Source organism: Oryza glaberrima, chromosome 7, assembly GCF_000147395.1.
Source record: "Oryza glaberrima chromosome 7, OglaRS2, whole genome shotgun sequence".
Lineage (NCBI taxonomy): Eukaryota > Viridiplantae > Streptophyta > Magnoliopsida > Poales > Poaceae > Oryza > Oryza glaberrima.
This window is the reverse complement of record NC_068332.1, coordinates 21097743-21112543: the sequence shown is the minus strand read 5'-3', so window position 1 is coordinate 21112543 and position 14801 is coordinate 21097743. Positions and strand designations below refer to the sequence as shown.

Sequence of the window (14801 nt, the reverse complement as noted above, 5' to 3'; positions counted from 1 at the left end):
GAGTGTTTAAGTAGGAATATAATTTAGAAAAAACTAAAATTCAGAATGGAAATAAGGAATATTAAAAAATAGTCCGCGTAGAACGCAACACGATATTAATTAAAGTTATAAATAAAAATAAATTCTAAAAATAGATAAAAATGAGTTATCAAGTAGAAATACAATATAGAAATAATAAAAAAGGAATATAAAAAACAATACATCTAGAACACCAGTGGCAAATGCCAAAAAAGAATTGGGTAGCGGACAAGCTATACATGGTTAGTGTCGTGGCGGTTGATGAAAAATCTAAAAAACTATAAATAAAATCCTTCAATGATGAGCAGGTTTGATTTTTAAAATCCAATGACAATTAAGAGAAAGGCAACGGACAGGCCGTGAAGCAGTAAGGTTATGGCGATTGACGGGACTTATAAAAAGTAAAAAAAACTAGGTTCAGTTTTTAAATTCCAATAACAATAAAGAGTAAGAGCGGGCTGGCTATTAAAAAGTACAGTAACAACATTTGACAAGACTTCTAAAAACAATAAAAAGGAAAATTAACGAGACAATGAACTTTATAATTTATTTTTAAATGTCTCAAGGATGAAATAAGTCGTGACATGTTGGACAAGTAAATAAAGAGGCAGAATAGAAGTAACAGGTGATGGCTGGTGTAACTTTGAAGAGCTATAAAACTGAAAACCTAATATTCAATTTCTTTTAATATGCTAAGACAACGAGATGACTATTTAACAAATTTTGAGAAAATCACGTGAAAAAAGCTTAAATAATTTTGTACGGGAGCTATGGCCACGTAAATACACGGCCCACCAGGTAGTTTTTATAATTTCAAAAACAAAAAAAAGGGACACGTTTGTGTTCGCACTTGGCACACGAAGAACAACCGCAGGTCGGCGCAGGGCCTCATCTCTCGTCGTCAGTCGGTTCCGCAAACCGCTCTCCCTTCCGGCGAAAATGGCACTATAAACCCTCAGTCCCAAGATTTAGGGAACACCAACTGGCGAAAGCTACAATCTTTCCAACCTCTGTACCGATTCCCATCTGCTAAATCCCACCTACGCGGCAAGCCCCGCGGCCTGCACACGCGGCGACGTACGGCATTCGCGCAATCGCGCCCGCTTGGGGGTTTCACATGGTGGCGTTCTTTCTTCCTGGACGAAGAAGGGATCCGCGCATTAGGAGAACTGCGAGACAAGGTGGGTTCTTGGGAGGGTTTGTGGGGGGTATCTGGTGCAATCTGAGTGGTTTTGGTTGAATTCTGGGGGACAGGTTCTTGGCCAGAAGCCCAGAACGATTCTTGGTTACATATATGTTAAATTTATTGAAATTTCGCCTTTTCTTTTTGGCGTGTTCATGCGAAGGATCGTGGTCTTCGGTCGGTTTTGGTTATATTATAGGGATGGGTTTTTTGGTACGGCATTTCTTGATCTTGGATTCGTTCGGTTTTGTTATATTATAGGGATGGGTTTTTTGGTACAGCATTTGTTAATCATGGGTTCTTCTCGTATTCTGAAGAGGTTTGGTGGTTTAGTGAAGGTAGAGTTGTAATTTGTTATCCAGAATTGTTTCTGCATTTTTGTCGTTTGATTTTTGGAAGCAGCAACTGGGAGAACACGAACTCGGTGTTGTTTGTGGTGGAAACAGTGGAATGTGCAATTTTTCGTTTTTGCTTGGACTAAAGTTCTATATTGTCACAGTATTTGCATCTTAACCTTTTAATTAATCATAAAAATCTCACTCTTGTTTTGCATTGCAGTGAAATTATCAGAAAACAATCTCCTACTTTTTCTAGGTGGAACTTTTTTTTATAGAATGAGAATCCCATCATTTCGTTTCTGTTGCAGGAATCAAGAAATGGCTATGAACAAATGTTCAGTGCTGCTGAATAGAGCTCGGGAATTCGAGCCATCGCGTGCAAACGGTGGTTACATCCTCTCAACAAGTTCATACCCGCAGATCAGACAGTATGCAGCTAGTCCTGACGAGCATCTACGTTCCTTACCCTCACTGCTGCCTCCTCCACCGGGGCAAGAACTCCCACTGGCTTACTTGAGGGCTCAGCGTCAATCAAGCGGCAATTATCGTGGAATCCAAGCTCAACGTCGCCCACTAATTGATCAAACTGGAGCATTGCAGAGCTCATTTCCTGAATCCATCTGCTTAAAGGAAGAGTTGCAGTCTTTGAGCATGCCAAGGAATTCTCCAAATGCTGGTCGAAATCTCGTCGGACATCCTCATAGTAGCTCGAAGTCGAGTTCCAAGCCTTGCCATTTCCATTTCTTCAGGGGTTACTGCAAGAAAGGTGTCAACTGTCAGTTCTTCCATGGGTCCGTCCCTGAGCTGCATAATCCCAGGCAAGTTCACCCCTTTGCGTCGCTGAGCAAGCTGGATATGGAGATCAGAGAACTCCTGATCGGAATACCACCACCAGTCGCAGTCGATCGTTTGCCGTCGATGTACTTTGAGAAGTATGGTAAGCCCCTGCGGCCTGATGGATGGCTCACTGAGAGCCAGCAGCATGGAAGGACTGGTTGCAGTCTTACAAGTCTGCTCATGGGGCTTAACACCATCAGAGTGGTCGAGAGGTTTTCTTCTATGAATTTCTGATATGGCTCTATCATGATTGATTATTTTTCTTTTTTCTTCACATCCTGATCATGGCTCTTTCCGTTTTCAACTTCAGAGAACATGGACAGTATCATGTAGTCCTGGTGGAAGATGCTCGGAAGAAGTACATGGATTGCTTGGGCTTGGCTCACAGTTGCAACTTGATGGATACTGGCACTGGGTCTAACCAGATTTATATGACCTTCCCTGTTCACAGCAAATTCACTGATGATGATGTCGAGAATTACTTCAAGTATTGCCTTAACTTTATTGTTACTAGGTGTGAATTGTCAATTTGTCATGTTATTATGTTACTGTGATGACAATATTGTCTTGATAATCTACCAGGCAATTTGGGCCTGTCTCCGGTGTGCGAATTCCCTATCAGGAGAAGCGGATGTTTGGTTTTGTGAGCTTCCTATACACTGAGACAGTGAGGCTTATCTTATCAAAGGGGACAGCTCACTTCATCTGTGGATCGCGAGTTCTTGTCAAGCGCTACATGGAAAAGCCTGAACTAAGGTAACACTCTACTGTTCAATAGGGCTGTTTTATGTCGCTTGCTGTTTCTGACATTATTACTACCACGCATTGGAAACCACTATCGATTTCATTCAAATGATTCCTTGCTTTCATGCGTGGCAGACCAAGACGTTAAAGATGAAAAATGATATTTGCTTCCCCTTTATGGTTTACCCAATTTAAGCCTATAGTTTTTACTATTAAGGATCTGATTATGTAATGCGGGTTTACAACATACAGAACAATACCCCTCATCCATACACATGAAAATTCCATAAATGCAATAATATTTATTTTATTTGAAGAATGACATGGCTGAAGAGTGTTTCTGGAAGTCAAGTTGATAGTTGTTTGAAGGTTACCATTGGCCACACTATAGCAAAGGCACCATCCAAAAAAAAAGAAAGAAGTCAAAGAACAGTGTAGCAAAGACCAAGGCCCCATGTTACATTACAGTAATCAGTGGGGCTAATTTGATCTCACAATCAGGACAGATCTAGAATATCATTTTTGCAGAGATTGATTCCATGCTTATACTTCATATTTACAGCACTACATCAGATTAGGGGTTCAATTTGCATTTTTATAACTGTTCTACACATACCATCGTTTGTAAAATCATTAGCCTATCTTGCTCAGTTATAATTGTTGACTGAATTTTGTCTCAGTGAAGACTTTATTGGTGTAGTTTCTTTATAACTATTCTTTTTAGAGAAATGGTGAACTAATATTTCATATTTGCTGGTTATACCTTGTGTAATTTTCTTTTGCTCTTTATATCTTCAACTTGAGGAATAACCAACATTCTATTCCCATTTACTGATACAGAAAAATTTATCGGAAAAATAAGCAATTTGACTATCGTGAACACAGGACATCAGGTTTCGGTGTCACTAATGAGCATTATATAGGTTAGCAAATTCTTATACTTAGATTTGTACTGTAACACTTCTGAGGGAATGATTACGATTCAGTCGTTTTCCTTGTCATGTCTGATTTTGTCTCATGTAAATCTTCCAGGTAACAACATGAAAAAAAAATCACACAGGTCGGATGATTTGGATGAAGCTTCAGCATATGAAGATAGGTAACTGTTCCTACTTATGTTATTTCAGTTCTCTTTAATTCTTTTTTGTTTTCCAAGATAATTCATCTGGCATTTCTAGTTATAACATCCGAGTCGTCTGAACTGTTTTGCAGTGATGAGATCATTCTTCCAGATAGCCTTGGTCTCTACTGAGCGCTATTATTTCTTCACCAATACTACAAACACACTGACAAGAGATTATACATTGGTACACAAATTATTATTATCAATAATTATTATTTACTTGCCATAGATTATAAATAGGTACAGAGACGCAGTGAGGTCAAGTAGGTTTCCACAGATTATTATTAATAGTAGTAGTAGGATGGTTTTTGGGTTATACTTATAATACAGAACTTAGGATTCACAAGTAAGCATGGTCAAGTAGGTTGTTATAGAAAGGGTTATTTTGCAGTTAGCAGTAAAGCAGAAACAGCTTGACGTACATAAGCATAGCCATGAGATCCAGTCTATTTTTTTGTCATGTTGCTTACTACCTAGACATGTAATACGTGCTTTTTCCTGATAAGTTGACAACATTTGAGGCTTTCTTTACTTGTGATGCGTCGATTTTTCCCTTTTGGGGATTTCTCCCCGGAATAGCACCTGACCACCAGTTCCAGTTGCTCAAAATGCAGACAATTGGCCACTATGTTTTCGAAAAATCATACTCTCTCCATCCCTAAATATTTGACGCCGTTCGTCTTGTTAAAAAAATAAGTAATTATTATTTCTTTTTCTATCATTTGATTCATTGTTAAATATACTTTTATTTATACATATAGTTTTACATATTTCACAAAAGTTTTTGAATAAGATAAACGGTTAAACATGTTTAAAAAAGTCAACGGCGTCAAATATTTAGGAAAGGAGGGAGTATATCTTTATCAGTTTTTAGATAGCTTTTCCCAACGTTCGTTCCTTTTCTAGAATCAGAAGTTACTTCCTCCGTTTCACAATATAAATCATTCTAACATTTCCCATATTCATATTGATGTTAATGAATCTAGATAGATATATATGTCTATATTCTTTAACATTAATATGAATATAGAAAATGCTAGAATGACTTACATTGTAAAACGGAGGGAGTATTTGCTAAATTCTACCTTTCAATCACCAGTGACTTATCTAGATCAGTTATATCGTAAATGCTGTGTTGCAGCATAACGTTATACACGAAAAATATGATTTCTTCTATATGACTAGTAAACCAAACACAACACAGATAGAAGCCACAGCAACAGGAATAATTTTCCACCATAACAAACCAGAAAAGCGCACAAGTACAGATCGAACTGGTGATAGAATTTCCATCATTTACAACCGTGGAAAATAAAATATCGTGCTTAACGACGCTACAGACTTACGGCAACGTAGGATGCTGCCTAATACATCCCTAATAGATGGTTAGTTTGTTGTGCTAGACATATTTAACATTAGCTAATGGTCAAGGTGATGTCACCGTGGCAGTAGACAACAAAATGCCACATCAACCATTCTGGTGCATCCCTTTTCATCCTTAGATTGACTCCTGGAACATCCATTTGTTTTTCGACTGGAGGAATCAGATGAAGAATTTACACCTTGTTGTAATAGGAGTAAAAAAAAAAAGGAAGTCTAAACTGTAGTTAGTGATGTATCTGTGATATTGATATATGTGTGCCGAATGCTGATGATTGAATACCAGCACAGCAACCCAGGCCTTTTCCTGCAAACAGTAAATCAATCAGCATTGCTATGAAAAGCAACTTCTGTAAAATAAACTCAAAATATTTGAGGTACTGCGTGAAATGATCATCTTACAGCGTGGCATAGGTTCAAAAACAACCTACTTCTCAATCATGAAGTATCTACCGCCTCGATGTTAATGTTTTCCTTCCAGTCTTCTCTGAAAAACCTTTGAGCAGCATGCTCTGACGAAATGTATGATACTTTTCTAAGCTAGTCCCAGCCCACCTCTTGCAAAATCGCTCATCTGTAGGCACAAAGGAGCTAAGAGGGAATGGACCCTTAGGAGCTTTCTTCAATGAAACAAGAAAACGGTGACGGGGACGGATTCTCTGGTCAAGGGACAAGCTCAAGTACATAGGATACTTTGTCAAGGATTGAACATTGTTTTTAAGGTCATTGACCAAGTAAAGATACTTTGGTTTGAGATTTTCCTCCAAGGACAAAGACAACACCTGAAAAGAAACAAATATTAGAGGGTATTATAATGGCATCTGTCTACATTGAACAATGAAGATACTTGTAAAAACAAAACAAAAATGAAAAGGATAGGGAACTTGAATGTGGTAATACCTGAGTCAAACTCGTCAATACCTTGAGAACATCAGTATCTCTCATGCCAATGCTTCTAAGGAAATTGATTCGAGGCAATATTCCATCCTCAATACTGTAATGAAGCAGCTGTGGGTGTTTTGTGACCATTTTAACAATGTTATCTTTTGGAGCCCCTAATTCTTTTGATAGAAAAAGAAATCGAGATTTCCATGCACTATCAATTCGCTGGACCAGAATCTGTGGGCTTAGTTGCACTACTTTGCCCACATCACTCTCCTCAATGCCCACTTCCTCAATCAGATACCTTATGGTTGGCTTCAGAGACTGCTCAACACTGTAAGAGAAAAATGATGGAGCAGCAGAAATAATTTGACCTATCCGTGCACTAGGAACACCTATGCCCACCAGAAATGCAACATGAGACTTCAGGTTGCTGAGAGTGTATTCCAAAATTTGTGGTTGTCTAACAAGCATCCTCTTCATATCCTTGCTTTTAACACCAACACTTAGCAGGAACTCCAACCTTTCTTCTGCAGAAGCTTGACTGATTTGAAAGCAGGCCATGTGTCTCTCATACATGTTTGTAAAATGAGATTCCTTCAGTCCAAATGTGCACAAGTAATCGATTAGTGGTAACCATTTATCATCAAAGTCATATTCTTCTTGAAGTTTCTGAAACAAGCTTCTAGAGATACTTTCATTTTTCAACTGTGAAAATAAATCAATCATTTGTCCTGCATACGTTAAATATTGAACATAAACAAGAACATGGACACACTGAATCAACCTTAGTAGTCTACCTCTACTTCATTATCTATGTCCACAAGACCAGTTGATCTGCTAGCTTTACTCTTGGCATGCAGAGCATCGACTTTTTTTGAAGTGTCACATCTGTCTCGTGTTTTAGGTTGTCTTCCTTCCCAGTTTTGTTTCAGCGCTGGTTTTTCCTGGCCTGGAGAATAAAGTATTAATACAAAGTAACCACTGGATATCAGGGATTTTCACAGCCTTTCATACCTGGTTTCTTGATTGGAGCACGAGGATTGTTTGAATAAAGTACACCAGGATACTCCAAACCTGATAGATCATCCTGAAAAGAGTAAGAGAATATATTAGAATGCTGGAAATGTAGAATATTGCCAATGGTAAGTTTCTCATATTTCATTCTATGAGAAATGAATGAAAGTTAGCATCACAAAACTTTATCCTTTTGAATCCAATAATCTGCAATTCTGCCTGGTTTGGCATGTGGACTAAACACCCAGTGATGCAGTATACTATATATTGAAAACTCAATGCAGAACAGATCATATAGTCAGGGTGGCAGAAGAAACATAACTGATTCTCTCTCCCTCTCTTTTAAGTCTTCACTAATCAGCAGAAAGGCGAGTTTCGCTGTTTCTATTGGTCCCCGTATGTTGGATATGGTTTACCCAAGGCAGAAATCAAATTAGTCTCTCACCCAAATGCCCACCTCTACCTACTGTTACCTAGCTAGCCTAAGTTTAAGAGCATACCATTGAGTATTTAAGCACATAAATATGCATGGAACAAATAAACCATATAAATAAGAATTGTTTAACTGTGGCAGCCAGGCAGAAAACTTTTAAAACAGTTTATCATATGAGCGGTTAAGGTGTTATACCATTAAATACAGGAACGATGATTTACCACTAGTGCGCTCTTCACAAACTTATGCCTCTTTTAACTCAATGTGCATACAACATTACATCCTACAACGTTTGTTGATTCCTTTGACAAACTTATGCCTCTTTAACTCAATGTGCATACAACATTACATCCTACAACCTAATGAGATGTTGGTTAGTTCAATTTCTGAAACTCTCTAGCCTGACGCAATAAAATGGTATCACATCTCTAATGTACTCCAAAACAAAAGGAATACCGGAGCTCTAGTTACATAATGAGCAGCAGTTGAATGATATTCCTTCCGGAGCTCTAATTACATAATGAGCAGCAATTGGATGATGATATCATGTGATAGCACAGCCTTGCACTTATCCCATGGCACGAGCTTGAGTACGCAAGCAATTTTAGCTAAGGACCCAGCCACTCAGGCAACCTCTCACGACAGTAGCAAAGCTAGAAGCGGCTACTGCCAAACGAGGGAACTTACATCGGTCTCGTAGCCGTCTTCCTCCTCCTCCTCCCCTTCCTCAAACTCGAACTCCGCCTCATCGTCGTCCTCGTCCTCGTCGTGGTCGTAGTAGGGGTACCGGGATCGCCGGGAGCGGCGGTTGGGCTTGAGGAGCCGCACGTTGGTCTGCAGCGAGAAGGCGACGGCGCCGCGGCGGGCGGCGGCGGAGGCGGGGCAGGGGAGGAGGCGAGGGAGAGGGAATGGCGCGGGGCGGAGCGCGGCGAGCGGCGGAGGCGGCGCCATGGGAGGGGGCGCGTAGGCGTAGTACTACACGTTGGGGCCTTCGATTCCTTGGATTTTTATCCGCGGCGGCGGTGGGGGATGGATGAGGACGAGGAGGAGAATCTTTCGGGGATACGTGGAGCGGTGGAGGCAGCGGAATCAGGCAGGGCACGAGAAGAGGAGAGGGGTTTAGCCGACTTGGGCTGGGCCGCTTCATCACAGGTTGGGCCGAATTTTGGCCCGTGGTAATCTGGGGATAGTGGGTTCCTCCATTTTGACCTTGGAAGATTTTGCCTTATTTGATTTATCGTTCACTTAATTACGTTGAGACAGGCGAGCTACGCGCACATACACGGACTGGTTTGAGTGTAAAAAAAAAAAATAGCTTTTACTACTCCCGCCGCCCAAAATTATAGGGCGCCCTGTTTTTTTTAAAAAAATAAACTTGGTAGCTTTTGAGTAATAATCATACTAAAGGGTATTTGGATTTAGGGGTGTAAAATTTTGGTGTGTAACATTGAATATACGGACACACATTTGAAATATTAAACGTAGTCTAATAATGAAACAAATTACAGAATCCGCATGTAAACTGCGAAACGAATTTATTACGCCTAATTAATCCGTCATTAGTAAATGTTTACTATAGCACCTCATTGTCAAATCATGAATCAATTAGGTTTAAAAAATTCGTCTCGCAAATTAGTCGCAATATGTGTAATTAGTTATTTTTTTTAGCCTATATGTGTAATTAGTTATTGTCAGGGTTATGGATACCACATACCTAATAGTAGTTGACTAAATCTCGGCAGGACCCACCACATATCATGTCTTATACGGAAACAACCTTCGGATATAGGGGGAGTTCCGGATAAGGAAAGATAACTAGAGTTCTATATGGAAACGACAAGGACTACTCGGATTGTATCCATATTGATTTTCCTAGTTCTACTTGGACAAGAGGACACCTATGGGTATAAATACAAGACCCCCTAGGAGGAGAGGGGACACAAACAACATAGACGCCACAAAGCCACAGGCCAATACAAGCCTACATACGCCAAGACAAGCTGCCAGATATTGACATCAGAGATAAGCCTGGGAAAACCCAATATGGTACCTACGGGAACCAAAGAGAGGAATCTAGCACTATCTCTGACCTCGCCGGGCACGGATTCGAGGAGGAAGACTACCCTATTGTCGACTACGAGTCAGCACTTCAGACCGCCAAGTCGACAACAGATAGATAGGCTACCCCAAATATTGTACTGGTGTGATTATGGTGAATAAGAGCAATGACCGGCTTCGGCCAACAGGATGTAGGGCTATTACCTGACAATTCAGGGGCCCGAACCTGTATAAAAATCCTCTCCTCCGTCTCTTTTACCTAAGTCTCGTGTATATCCTAGTACCAACGATCCCCATACTATGCAAATACCGGAATCGCGACATCAAACGTCGACAGTTATTTAATACTTCATGCAGATGTTCAAACGTTCGATGTGACAGGGTGAAAAATTTTGGGGTGGGATTTAAATAGGGCCTAACTATATCTATACTAAGTATTATGCATGTTATATCACTAGATTCATATTTTGAATTACTTTCATGTGATGCTAATTTTATTTGTTGGGATTATAGAATGAAATAAAATACTAGTCAAAGTATGTTATTGAAGACCATGTAAAAAAAATATAGGCGTTATAATTATATTCGTGGACTTTTTTACTTTAAAAATCACTCGAGTGATATATATTAGTTTATGGACACATGTTACATATAACTTATAAGAAACACATGATCGAACCGGATAAGAGGGTTGGGTAAATCCGAACCCAAAATCCTGCTCTGCTTCTCTATCCTCACCCTTCATCTTGCCACTGATCTAACCCTACACATTAATTAATGCCACCTCAGTGATTGTTTAGATGGGATTTGAGTAAGGGGCCAAATATCTTTTTATTAGTGGGGATTTAATAGTATCCTTGAGAAGGAATAGCGTTTAATGTTATGCTTATTTGAACAATCTCTTAGATTTCTCCAGTACTCCCTAATAATAATGGAATTAATAAGGGTATATTTTTCAACGAGCAAGGTGTTAGTGAAAAAAAAATGACGAACCGAGTGAAAGGTCGTTCTCAAGACTCGAGAGATTGGAAATTTGGACTGTTGGCAAGAGGGTGACTGGTGCCATGTACCCATGTGGCCATTCATTATGACATACTAATAAGAGCAAGGTTAATAGAGCAGCCGGCTGCCAGCTGTAAAATAATCCACCTCAGCAAAAGTAAATAAAAAGAAGAAATACTACTTAAGCTAGTCATAGTTACTTTTAATATTTTATTCAACTAACTGTACGCATCACTCGGCTTAGCTCCATCCAATTGGCTGGCCATGCCCTCCCACTTATGGGCCCCACCACTTTGCGTTGGAGGCTGTGCTAGAGCTAGCGCTAACTGAAGCGCTCGCCTTTGCGTTTTCTAACCTTCTCTTCCTTCCATGTCAGCATAGATATAATATTTAAAGTATTACCGCCTACTATTATACCTGCTCTAAGTTGATACTACTCCATTGATCAGTGTTTGCATATCTAGAGACTTTTGGTGTAGGCCAGTGTGGTGCATTGCATCTGCACATCCTGTCCATTTTGTTTTCTGTGATGTCAACATAAGAAGCAGCTGATGATTATGGGTACTTTTGTATGCAATTTGGGTGTCTTTGTTGATTATAATGATGCCATGCTAGTTTGGTTCGTTGGCCTTTTTTCCCCTTTATCTACCTTTTTATGCAATATTATATTTTCACTTAGAAAAAGAAACACATAGCACCTCACAAAACCTAATGGCTATTATATTATTCTGGCCTAGAAATTTATCATTGAAATTGTCTTAAATAAGTGTAATTTGAAAGTAATATCTTCCTCTCCAACCACCCTCGTTTAAATTTCTTCATGCTTTACCCCCAACCACCTCTCATTTAATGAGGGGTATTTAGATTATTTCCCTTTTTCTCCTAATATTAAAATTTTAGTCATTTTGAAATGGAGTAAGTAAAATACTCACAACCACATTTCATGCCAAAAGTAGATTATGCTTGACTACTTACCACTACAACGATGGATTCTACCACTCAATTACATGACGCGGGAGCCGGCGAGAGAATAAAAGTATCCAACAAAGCTAATGCCATTTGTGAAAACAATGAAAAAAAGGTACATTTATTGTCTCACCTTTCTTGGCAGTATATCCATCAGTCTACATATATTTTTAACTAACCCATGCAAACCCTAAAAAACATGTTATCGGACTAAGAACCTGTTGCTGCTCAGAGAGGGAGTCAGAAATTACCAAAACCTAGAACTCACATAGGGCTCAACTACTAGATTTTAAGTTCTTTTTTTTTAAAAAAAACTTTCAATAGTGATTTAAAAGGACCTAATTGTGATTATGTAGGAAAAAGCCCTGGTTGCTTTAAGCTTGCTTACGTCTCTCCCTATGGTCTCACATTCAATCTCCCTCACCAAAAATCACCACGAAAATGAATGTAAATAATAATAGCAATTTAATCGTTAGGGTTTCACAATGTTTCATATAATAAATTACATCGGGATATTTTATCACAATTGATTATTTTGACTATTCTTCATTACAGAAATTGTTTACGCCTTGCCTACATAGCAGCCAAAGCAAGAAGTTAGCAATGGCAATAAAGCTACCATGGCGTGCCATTATGGCATTATCTATCAGCCACAAAGTCACGATTCACAAAAGCTCAGAAGCAAGCACCGAAGCGCGTCACCGGCTCACCGCTCGGACGAACCACTGTGTAGCCAGCCAGATAGCCCACGGGAAGCACGAGAGGAGCTCGCCGCTTGCTTGGGTCTCTCTCCATGAACCCAAATAAACGCGGACCGGTTTCGACCACCCCACTTCGCATTCACACCATTTCGTCATCTCCCCAATTCGCGGCGACGCCAGTGAGGGGCGTGTTTTTTCGTGTTAGTTGATCTGGTGATTAGAGGATTTATATATATCGTTTTTCGTGTTAGTTGATCCGGTGATTAGAGGGTTTATTTATATCGTGCATTCGTGCTTCTTTGGCGAGCAGTGTCTGATTTTTATCTCTAGATCCCACTTTAATGCATACACATGTAACTAGTAAGGCTTTGTTTGCAAATAGGATAGAGAAATAATATCCCACCCTCCAAAGGGTAATATTGTATCCTAACCATCCATTCATCACACCTCATTTAATCCTAATCATTCATCCATTTCCCTTTCTCAATCCCACCTCTCATAACCCATTTGTCAAACACATTGCTAAATAGAATATCATAACTCACTTAAACAATATATATAGCGCATTATGATCATTGGATTCTTAATAGGAGTCGATCTCTAATTCATTTATAAAAATTCATCCATTTCCCTTTCTCAATCCCACCTCTCATAACCCATTTGTCAAACACATTGCTAAATAGAATATCATAACTCACTTAAACAATATATATAGCGCATTATGATCATTGGATTCTTAATAAGAGTCGATCTCTAATTCATTTATAAAAAAAATTATATGGTTATATATCGTTCAATATTATTAATCTTTATAGCATTCTAGATTATGTTTAACAAAAATATCTTTCCACTTCTTAGAAAACTAGTTAGGTACCTTATATAATTACAATATATTAAGAAATATAATAATTGTTGTTTACTCATGTAAAAACATAGATAATATATATTACGGAGCACACACATATGAGTTAGCTGTTAGTATTCATGTGCAAGTACTAGTGTCGATTGTAGCAATATTATTATCAAAAATAAATAAGAATGAGAAAGCGAGAAGAAGATGGAATAACAGAAAAATATAAGGTTAAAGTTTTAGTTTTACACCGTATTAAGACGAAGAACAATTTTAATAATATTAGTATATTATCGATTAATGTGAGTATATACCATACCATGGATGTGAGTAGCTTTTCCCCACGTGTGTTTGAGCTAATGACTAAACCTCCTTTTTTTTCTTATCTTCTTTCGAAGTTCTCCTAACGTGTTTGGTAGAAAAAATGTTTTGTTTTGAATAAAATAAAGAAACTTTTTTGACTAGATTATTTTTTAAGAGAATCCACTGTGTGCCGCTGACTTTGTCCCTGTTCTATAATATGGCGCTGAGTTTGTTAAGTTATATAATATGCCATCGTATTTTGCTTATCCTCTGTAATATACCGTCGCCGTCCATTTAGACTTCGTTAGTACTGTATAATTTTGTTCTAATGACCGAAATATCCCCGGGACAGAAATTCCAAAATTTGACAGAATATTCCAAAATATAATATTATAAACAAGGCAGAGAAGATATCCATCTCAAACTTTGGAAGTTTACAATGTGATATTTGAAATTTTTCGTCCCATGGCTATTTCGGTCATTATGATAAAATTATACAATACTAACAGAAGCTAACTAGACGACGATGGTATGTTATAGAAGTTAAGCAAAGTGCGATGGCATATTAGAACTTGATAAACCTAGTGACATATTGTAGAATAAGGACAAAATCAATAACACAATGGATTCACTATATATTTTATGGTTGTTTAGTTCATTACCTATCTACTATCATGCAGCATTTTTATAAAAAGTTAAATCTTATACTATAAGTTCATATCTTACACATTAAATTACATACACTTATAATATAATTTTCAAATTATACAATGCCCTCTTCACATTTTATAGGAGAAATATGAAAAATGATTTATTAAATATTTAATTATGAGAAAAAATATTAGTCCAAATTAACGTATATGTAGAAAAAAATAATATGAAAGAATTACGGAAATACCTACAATCGTATATCATGCAGTGAGAAAAGGAGACCACAATCGAATGCTTTATTGTTGAGAAAAATTG

The 14801-nt window shown here is 38.3% G+C and overlaps 2 protein-coding genes across 3 annotated transcripts; one reads left to right on the top strand and one right to left on the bottom strand.

Annotated features, from left to right (window-relative positions):
* Positions 1-1857: 1857 nt before the first annotated feature.
* On the top strand, positions 1858-4912 carry LOC127780680 (putative zinc finger CCCH domain-containing protein 51). The gene is made up of 6 exons (XM_052307622.1): positions 1858-2588; positions 2687-2863; positions 2959-3132; positions 3961-4043; positions 4153-4219; positions 4333-4912. Exons 1-6 carry the CDS (start codon positions 1858-1860, stop codon positions 4370-4372), a joined length of 1272 nt encoding a protein of 423 aa, XP_052163582.1. The 3' UTR covers positions 4373-4912.
* Positions 4913-5450: 538 nt separating this feature from the next.
* LOC127780767 (transcription termination factor MTERF9, chloroplastic) lies at positions 5451-9021 on the bottom strand. 2 transcript variants are annotated; one of them, XM_052307725.1, is made up of 6 exons: positions 8643-9021; positions 7523-7595; positions 7306-7457; positions 6524-7213; positions 6055-6405; positions 5451-5930 (listed from the first exon to the last, which is right to left on the bottom strand). In XM_052307725.1, the coding sequence occupies exons 1-5, from the start codon at positions 8904-8906 to the stop codon at positions 6073-6075; spliced, it is 1512 nt and encodes a 503-aa protein (XP_052163685.1). In that variant the 5' UTR covers positions 8907-9021; the 3' UTR covers positions 5451-5930; positions 6055-6072. The 2 variants fall into 2 exon arrangements, with proteins under 2 accessions (XP_052163685.1, XP_052163684.1); XM_052307724.1 differs by having other exon boundaries at positions 6026-6405; positions 8643-9019.
* Positions 9022-14801: the final 5780 nt, after the last annotated feature.

Coding starts and splice junctions, on each gene's coding strand:
- LOC127780680 (XM_052307622.1), top strand. CDS start 1,858: ATGGCTATGAACAAATGTTCAGTGCTGCTGAATAGAGCTCGGGAATTC. Junction 3,133..3,960: donor ATGGAAAAGCCTGAACTAAG/GTAACACTCTAC, acceptor TTACTGATACAG/AAAAATTTATCGGAAAAATA. Junction 4,044..4,152: donor CACTAATGAGCATTATATAG/GTTAGCAAATTC, acceptor TAAATCTTCCAG/GTAACAACATGAAAAAAAAA.
- LOC127780767 (XM_052307725.1), bottom strand. CDS start 8,906: ATGGCGCCGCCTCCGCCGCTCGCCGCGCTCCGCCCCGCGCCATTCCCT. Junction 7,214..7,305: donor ACATAGATAATGAAGTAGAG/GTAGACTACTAA, acceptor TTATTTTCACAG/TTGAAAAATGAAAGTATCTC. Junction 6,406..6,523: donor TATTGACGAGTTTGACTCAG/GTATTACCACAT, acceptor GTTTCTTTTCAG/GTGTTGTCTTTGTCCTTGGA.